At 51.3% G+C, this 8,892-nt stretch overlaps 1 protein-coding gene across 2 annotated transcripts; it reads right to left on the reverse strand.

The window, feature by feature from the left end:
• Nucleotides 1–5: 5 nt before the first annotated feature.
• On the reverse strand, nucleotides 6–8,777 carry RNF4 (ring finger protein 4). 2 transcript variants are annotated; one of them, XM_081205121.1, is made up of 2 exons: nucleotides 8,625–8,777; nucleotides 6–1,327 (listed from the first exon to the last, which is right to left on the reverse strand). In XM_081205121.1, the coding sequence occupies exon 2, from the start codon at nucleotides 1,279–1,281 to the stop codon at nucleotides 436–438; it is 846 nt and encodes a 281-aa protein (XP_081061247.1). In that variant the 5' UTR covers nucleotides 1,282–1,327; nucleotides 8,625–8,777; the 3' UTR covers nucleotides 6–435. The 2 variants fall into 2 exon arrangements, with proteins under 2 accessions (XP_081061247.1, XP_081061248.1); XM_081205122.1 differs by having other exon boundaries at nucleotides 8,469–8,767.
• Nucleotides 8,778–8,892: the final 115 nt, after the last annotated feature.

The following is an 8,892-nucleotide window of genomic DNA, read 5'->3' on the forward strand; positions in this document are numbered from 1 at the left end:
ATGAAATTCTGAAGTTTGGTATCAATTCTTAAAGAGTGAACAGCACAACAGTTGCAGGTTTGGTAGTAGTTTGCCACTTTTACTTGTACTATCATGATCATAATGACTCCAAAGTCCTGAACAAAATGCATGCACACTGTCCCTCAAAGTGGTCAATACATTTTGCAAAGGTTTCATTCAAGTTCTTTGAAAGTAACACAGCAACACTAGCTGCTTCTCACACACTGTACTTCAGCAAATGTGTTGGTACGAATATCAAAACAAAACAAAACCCATGTGTAGGACTGGCCAATAAAAAGGCCAACTAGAAAAGGTCACAAATCAACTTCACAAGTGGGCACATATGTGATCTATAACCCTTTGTTTGCAGAGGTATAAGTTTATGCAGGATCCACAGAAGTTCAAGTTAGATTCTTCAGAGAAGAATTTAAAGCTTCATATATAAATTGGATGATATTGTTTAGAACCAAGCTTCTTCCTACAAGTTGGGCAAGAATTAGCATTTCTTAGCGAATCACGGAGGCACTGACTACAAAAGACATGACCACACTTTGTTGATACAATGAGCCGCCCACTCTGCACAATTTCAGAGTAGCCATCCATGCAAATTGGACAACTCACGGTACCTGAACGCCGTGAATTTGAAATTCCATCATCAAGCAATTCCAATTCTCTGGGCAATGTACCGGTCAGCACCACATCATTATCTCTTGCGTCGTCATCATCACTACTTAGTACACAGCTGTCAAGCAGTTGTTGCCTTCTTAACTCTTGATTTCTTCGTCGAACATTTTCTTCAACTATCACAACAGAATCATTGTGCGTCAGATCAACGACTACTGGTTCTGAAGATTCACAAGTAAGGTCTACGACTTCTTCACAAGCACCTTCTTCGAGGTCAATTGGCTCTGCCTGTGAAGCGGCCTGTGAAGCTGCTTCAGCAGCTGAAGCAGCCATTCTACTTTGCTTGCGTGTTTGTCTGGAATTAATTGTCCCTCCACAACGCTTTTTGGGCACCTCGGTCTTCCCCATCCTTTCACTGGAAATCACAGGAGTGGCTGCTACATCATTTCCGGTGCTAGAAACTGTTGCTGCAGCAGCAGCCATTTGCAAGGAGGCCACAAAGGAAGTTGATGGGGATGAAGAGGGAGAAGCAGGGGTTGAAGCAGCAGGCCCTGCAGGCTTGATCTCCAGGGCACCAGAGAGACTTGCTAAGCCAAGGCCACTGCCCTTCTTATTCTTCTTGCGCTTGGCACTACGCTTGGCATCAGTAGGGCTCATGGTACATGGAGGCAGAAGAGGCGAAACTCCCAATTAAACTAGTATTCTAGGAACAAAAGAAATGCATGATAAATCCTGACACATGACATAGATTGCCCATATACATATTTCCAAGTGACTAGTCACAAAACACAAGACTGTACCCACCCACATTGTGGTATGTGAATGTACTTTTTTAAAAAAAACAAATGCTCTATTCCTAAGTATGGTTTTCTCACATTGTTCAACTGTCCCTTAGTCAACTGGGCTGTGCTGCAGCTGGAATGGAGGTTGATGGTTCTTTGTGTCTCTGCCCCAATTCCTGGCTCAGAGAACAGATTCAGAACTGAACTAAGTCAGTATGCATTCCCTTTCAATGCACAAATAAGCATCAAGTCTACCTAAGTATCACCAAGGCCTCAGCATTAAATAATTAAAATTGCCTACAATCTATTATTAGCAATAGGGCACTGGAAAATATATATCTATGCAGATACTGCAAATAAAACCCTTGCAAATGCCTTAAAAGCACTGAATAGTGAATCAATAAAACATTCAGATTTTGAGAGGTATCAATCTTAGCAGCTCAGGTTTGATGAGGGATAAGGAATATTATAAAAGAGTTAAGACAAGCAGCAAGAGACTGCATTTTGAACTGCCCAAGAACTCATCCTTAGAGACAATATCGTGTTTAGCTTGTCAGAGGGCAAGTTTAAAGGAAAGGTTCCCTGAAAATTCCCAACTAACAAATGTCTAGGCTGCTGATATTAATATGGCTAGAGCACTTGCAAAATCCCAGGCACAAGCAATGGCTACTGATCCATATGAAGCAGAAATGTATGTCGTTTTTGGAACAGAAAATGTACAAAGAGTTAAAACATAAAGCCAAAAGATGGCAATGCAGCACAGAAATTAGTTGCACAAGTAGTTGACATGTTCCAAGCTCAGATCAGGCCCAGCATAAAGGTCTACATGCTATAACCTTTTTGGAACCAACCATTTTGCCCAGGCTGGCCAGATGCTTTCTGCTACTCAGGAGCGCCCCCTTGTGACAGTCACATGGTTTGCAACTGAAATCTCCTCTGGCTGGGCAGGAGAGCTTAGGTAAGCAAACTGAGAAGCTCTTTCATACCATTACATGGATTGCTTCTCTCTTGTGGGCACGGGACATGTTGTGGTTTGCAAACAAACCCAACCTGCAATGGATTTTTCCTGTGCTGACTGATTATTTAAGGGGCTTCTAATGATGATCTTGCTTCTCAAAAGTGAAATGGCTCTAGTACTTAAGCAGTGCCCCTTTTCTTATTTTGCCTTTCATGTCTTCTCATATTTTTGCTGGCTTGATTGGAAGAATAAAGGTTTGCCCCCTTTATTTGGTTTCTGCTGCATCGTTGCTGTTTTTTCCCTAGGAATGCAGGTTGAGCCTGGGGTTGGAGAGAACAGACTGGAAATTGGGGGGGGGTGTTGGGGGGTGTTCCCTTTATGTGTACCTGCCCATTCTGAAATTTTATTTTGCGTATCTGGTGGCATATTTAGTACGGAGAGAGGAGTGCAAATAGAATAAATATTCTTATATTTGAAATAGATAAGAAACCCATTCCTGCTTATTTGTGACAGTGAGATTTACTATATGTGTGCTGTCTGCTTTTTGAACCCAAGTCTGAAGCATGAGACAGAGCATCTTTCTAGCCCTTCCTGGGGATGAGTTAGCAAAGTTTGCTGAGGACATCAAGTTGTTCTGGGTAATTTTTAACTAAAAGAGGCTGTGAGGTGCTCCAAAAGGACCTCTCCAAACTGGGGGAATGAGCAGTAAAATGGTAAATCTGATTCAGTGTTAACAAGGGTATTGTGATGCATGTTGAGGCAAAACACCCTAACATTGTATATATGCTATTGAGGTTTGAGTTGACAGTGGCTGACCAAGAACAGAGATATTAGGGTCATAGTGGATAGCTCAACTAAGATGTCGATCCAGGTTGTGCCAGCAGTAAAAAAACAGGAATTATATTTTAGGGGAAAATAGGAAATGGACTTGAAACATAATGCTACGTTGGCAACTGAAGAGCTTATTCACTGCATTTATATCCCAGCTTTTTCTCCAAATAGTACACACTTCACCCCCTCCCCAGTTAATCCTTACAATAACCCTGTGAGGTAGGTTAAGAGGCTGTGACTGACTCCAATGTCACTCAGTGAGCTTCATGACTGAGTGGAGATTTTAACCCTGATCTCTAACCACTACACCTCACTGGCTTGCTAGAGTACTTCTGCTACTGGGCAGCTATAAATTAAGTACCGTATTTTTCGCACTATAGGACGCACTTTTTCCCCTCCAAAAATGAAGGGGAAATGTGTGTGCGTCCTATGGTGCGAATGCAGGCTTTCGCTGAAGCCTGGAGAGCGAGAGGGGTCGGTGCGCACTGACCCCTCTCGCTCTCCAGGCTTCAGGAGAGCCCCACCGCCAGCCCCACAAGCTCGGGGGACAGCGGGAGAGGCGCAGCGCGCCCTTCCCGCTGTCCCCCGACTTGGTTAGAAGGCTGGCGGGGGGGAGAAGCCTGCTCCTCCCCGTCGCCAGCCCCGCAAACTCGGGAGACAGCGGGAGAGGCGCAGCGCGCCATTCCCGCTGTCCCCCGACTTGGTTAGAAGGCTGGCGGGGGGAGAAGCCTGCTCCTCCCCGTCGCCAGCCCCGCAAACTCGGGAGACAGCGGGAGAGGCGCAGCGCGCCATTCCCGCTGTCCCCCGACTTGGTTAGAAGGCTGGCGGGGGGAGAAGCCTGCTCCTCCCCGTCGCCAGCCCCGCAAACTCGGGAGACAGCGGGAGAGGCGCAGCGCGCCATTCCCGCTGTCCCCCGACTTGGCTAGAAGGCTGGCGGGGGGAGAAGCCTGCTCCTCCCCGTTGCCAGCCCCGCAAACTCGGGAGACAGCGGCAGGGGCGCAGCGCGCCCTTCCCGCTGTCCCCCGACTTGGTTAGAAGGCTGTCGGGGGGGGGGGAGCCTGGTTTTGCGGGAGGCGGGGGAATCCCCCCGCCTCCCAGGAAAGCCAGGAGAAGCCGTGCAGCCCTTTTAAAAGGCGCGCGGCTTCTGCCGGTTTCGCGGGAGGTGGGGGAATCCCCCCGCCTCCCAGGAAATCCAGGAGAAGCCGTGCAGCCCTTTTAAAAGGCGCACGGCTTCTGCCGGTTTCGCGTGAGGCGGAGGAATCCCCCCGCCTCCCAGGAGATCCAGGAGAAGCCGTGCAGCCCTTTTAAAAGGCGCGCGGCTTCTGCCGGTTTTGCGGGAGGTGGGGGAATCCCCCCGCCTCCCAGGAAAGCCAGGAGAAGCCGTGCAGCCCTTTTAAAAGGCGCGCGGCTTCTGCCGGTTTTGCGGGAGGTGGGGGAATCCCCCCGCCTCCCAGGAAAGCCAGGAGAAGCCGCGATCTCTTTAAAGGGTTTGCACGGCTTCTGCGGGCTTTTGGGAGAGGTGAGGGAATCCCCCCACCTCCCAGTAAAGCCAGGAAAGCCCTGTGCAGCCCCTCCGCCAAGGAGAGGCTGCACGGGGCTAAAGGGGAAGCCAAAACAGCGAGCGGGATCCATCCCGCTCGCTGCCTTGGCTTCCTCCATAGCTGCGCGCAACCCCTCTGCCAAGGAGAGGCTGCACGGGGCTATGGATTCTTTAGCCCCACGCAGCCTCTCCCGGGAGGGAGAGGCTGCACGGGGCTAGGGGAAGCCAAAACAGCGAGTGGGATCCATCCCGCTCGCTGCCTTGGCTTGATCCATAGCTGCACGCAACCCCTCCGGCAGGGAGAGGTTGTGTGCAGCCTGTACGCTGCTCTTTGGGGCTGCGGGGGGGGGGGAAAGATTTTTTTTCTTGAATTCCCCCCCTAAAAACTGGGTGCGCCCTATGGTCCGGTGCGCCCTATGGTGCGAAAAATACGGTAGATTAACAAACATGGGGAAAGCCAAATGTCACTTAGAGAAGGATCTGAAATACAGTGGTGCCTCGCAAGACGAAATTAATTCGTTCCGCAAGTCTCTTCGTCTTGCGGTTTTTTCGTCTTGCGATGCACGGTTTCCCATAGGAATGCATTGAAAATCAATTAATGCGTTCCTAGGGAAACCGCCTTCAGACCAGGTCCGGGGACAGTCTGTCCCCGGACCTCTTCTGAAGGCTGGGGGGGGGGGACAAGGGCTTTTCTTCCCACCCCCAGCATTTTAAAAAACCCCGGGACAGCGGAGGACTTCTCCGCTGTCCGGGGCGATCTTAAAATGCTGGCGGGCGGCATTTTAAAATCGCCCCGGACAGCGGAGGACTTCTCCGCTGTCCGGGGCAATTTAAAAGCCCCTGGGAAGGCAGGCAGGGGGGACAAAGACTTTCGCCCCCTGCCCGCCTTCAGAAGGTGTTCCCGCCCCCCGCCCCACTTCGGAACAGCTTTCCGAAGTGGGGCGGCTGGGGCAGGTGTCCCCGCCCCCCTCCCCACTTCGGAACAGCTTTCCGAAGTGGGGCGGCTGGGCCAGGTGTCCCCGCCCCTCATCCCCACTTCGGAACAGCTTTCCGAAGTGGGGCGGCTGGGCCAGGTGTCCCCGCCCCCCCTCCCCACTTCGGAACAGCTTTCCGAAGTGGGGCGGCTGGGCCAGGTGTCCCCGCCCCCCCTTCGGAACAGCGTTTTAAAATGCTGGGGGTCGGGAGCGAAGCGCTGCCGACCCCCAGCATTTTAAAACCTTCCCGGGACATGGGGAGATTTTAAAATGCTGGGGTTCGGCAGCGCTTCGCTCCCGACCCCCAGCATTTTAAAACCTTCCCCGGACACGGGGAGATTTTAAAATGCTGGGGATCGGCAGCGCTTCGCTCCCGACCCCCAGCATTTTAAAACCTTCCCCGGACACGGGGAGATTTTAAAATGCTGGGGATCGGCAGCGCTTCGCTCCCGACCCCCAGCATTTTAAAACCTTCCCGGGACACGGGGAGATTTTAAAATGCTGGGGTTCGGCAGCGCTTCGCTCCCGACCCCCAGCATTTTAAAACCTTCCCGGGACACGGGGAGATTTTAAAATGCTGGGGTTCGGCAGCGCTTCGCTCCCGACCCCCAGCATTTTAAAACCTTCCCGGGACACGGGGAGATTTTAAAATGCTGGGGTTCGGCAGCGCTTCGCTCCCGACCCCCAGCATTTTAAAACCTTCCCGGGACACGGGGAGATTTTAAAATGCTGGGGATCGGCAGCGCTTCGCTCCCGACCCCCAGCATTTTAAAACCTTCCCAGGACACGGGGAGATTTTAAAATGCTGGGGGTCGGCAGCTAACGCTTCGCTGCCGACCCCCAGCATTTTAAAACCTTCCCGGGACAGAGACTTCTCTGCTGTCCCTTGGAGATTTTAAAATGCTGGGGGTCGGCAGCGAACGCTTCGCTCCCGCCCGCCAGCATTTTAAGATCGCCCGGGGCAGGCGGGGGGGGGGGGGAAGGCAGGCGGGGGGAGCAAAGACTTTTGCCCCCCGCCGGCCTTCAGAAGAGGTCCTCTTCTGAAGGCCGGCTGTGGGCGAAAGTCTTTGCTCCCGACCGCCAGCATTTCCCTATGGGCTTTCGTCTTGCGATGCAAGCCCATAGGGAAATTCGTCTTGCGAAGCGCCTCCAAAACAGAAAACCCTTTCGTCTTGCGGGTTTTCCGTCTTGCGAGGCGAGGCATTCGTCTTGCGGGGTACCACTGTATTTTCCTTGAAGCTTGAATTAGTTTATTCTGGATTTTTATTTGAAGTTTTGATGTGTTGTAAACAGCTTTGAGATTTTTCTTTAAAATATAAAGCTGTATATAAATGAAATTAATAATAGTAAACCCCACTAGGGCAAAATGGCACCTAGACATTCTGTTGTGGTGACCGTAACCCAAGTTTACAGTGCCATTTGGTGATTAGCTTATACACCTTAGTTTCTAACACTGGATAGAGCTCATCAGAAAGACGGGAAGTTCAACATCTGTCTATTAAATATATTAACCACGTCACCTCCAGGAATTCAGTAAAACCAGATTATCTGCAAGGAAACTCCACCCGAGGATTTTTGATACCATTTGGTACATAACATAGTGTACCATTTGGTACAAACACAGTACGCCCCATGGAGAACCTCAAGGTCCAAAAATAGCAACACCCTAGTGGTCCGGGCCCTAAGGAAGTTAGATTAGCTTCAACCAGAGCCAGGGCCTTTTCAACACTGGCTCCGGCCTGGTGGAACACTCTGCCTCATGAGACCAGGGCCCTGTAGGATCTGATTTCTTTCCACAGGGCCTGTAAGACAGAGTTGTTCCGCCTGGCCTTTGGCTTGGAGCCAATTTGATTCCCTCCCCCTTTCTTTTTTCTTTCTCCTCCTGTGATGAGGCTGCATTTTAATATTTCAATATTTTAATGTTGTATTTTAATCTTGTTTTTAAGTTGCATTCATTCAACTTGTTTTTATTATTGCTTGTTAGCTGCCCTAAGCCCGGCCTTGGCTGGGGAGGGTCGGGTATAAATAAAAATTATTATTATTATTACATCTACTGAGTCAAGCCTGTTGCGTGTCACTTTGGGTGGGCTATACTAAAAAGGGTTACATACAATCTCATAATCAAGCTAATAAATGCCTTATCTCCATTATAGGGACTAGAACATCAGGCACTCACTGCCACTTCCCCAGCTCCAAAGCTAGGAGAAAGGCTAGAAGCTGGTTTGGCAGCTGAACCCAGGGGAAGCCGCGTGGTGGTGGTGGGAGCACCACACTTCTTTGTCGGGAAGAGGTCCTGACAGACAGGCTGGCAACTCCGATGTTAGGCTTGGTCAGCAACCATCCAGAGGCCTGCTTGCAACCTTTGAGCTGGGGAGATGTGAATTGTTGGTACAAACCTTCCAGGGCCGTCTCCGTTCACAGTTCGAAGGTCGCGGGGGGGGGGGACGGGGGGGGAGAGGCTGGGGCTCCTCGGAGCGTCGAGTCTTTACCCGAGAGCAGCCCTTAGGCGCGCCAAGGAACGAGATTGTGCGCACTTCCTGTTCCCTGCCTAGACCACCACGATTCCAAAAAGCCTCCCATCGCTTGCCCCTTGCGCAGAGCTCGAACCACACCCACATATATTCGTTACGGTTTCGATTCTGAGGGATCACCTCCCTCCCGCCCCAGCCCCACGGAACCCTCAGCCTTCAAAGCCGCCTCACTGGAAAGAAAGGCCCTGCCGAGGAGCGGCCTTTCTGAAGACGACAGCTAGGGCCTACCTGTCACGAACATCCGGCGTATAATGGAAGTCTTTCGAGAAACGCCGCCCCGACCCTCCTCTGTACGGGACGAAACTACCTCAGAACAACCTCTAGCGGCCGCTCCCGCTACCCAGAGGCCCCCAAAAAGGGGAACAAATCCTTTCTTAAACCCACCACAGAAACGGACGACGCTGTAGAAATCCACACGGCCGCACTTTCCCGAGCAGCCTCCCTCCGAAGACTCGCGCGCACCTTCCTCTCCGAGGCTCCCACACAGCTCTACACCCGACCGTTGAGAACGTTAAAACGTCACTTCCTCCTCCTCCTCCTCCACTCCACCCCCCACACCTCCGCAATTCGACAAATTCCGCGCAAGCGCGCTGTCGCTGTTTGCTCGGGCTGTTAACATACGGGACATTTAAGAGGCGAGCGCGCGCGCGCG

The sequence above is a fragment of the Podarcis bocagei genome, assembly GCF_964188305.1.
Source record: "Podarcis bocagei genome assembly, chromosome: 8".
In the NCBI taxonomy this organism is placed as follows: domain Eukaryota; kingdom Metazoa; phylum Chordata; class Lepidosauria; order Squamata; family Lacertidae; genus Podarcis; species Podarcis bocagei.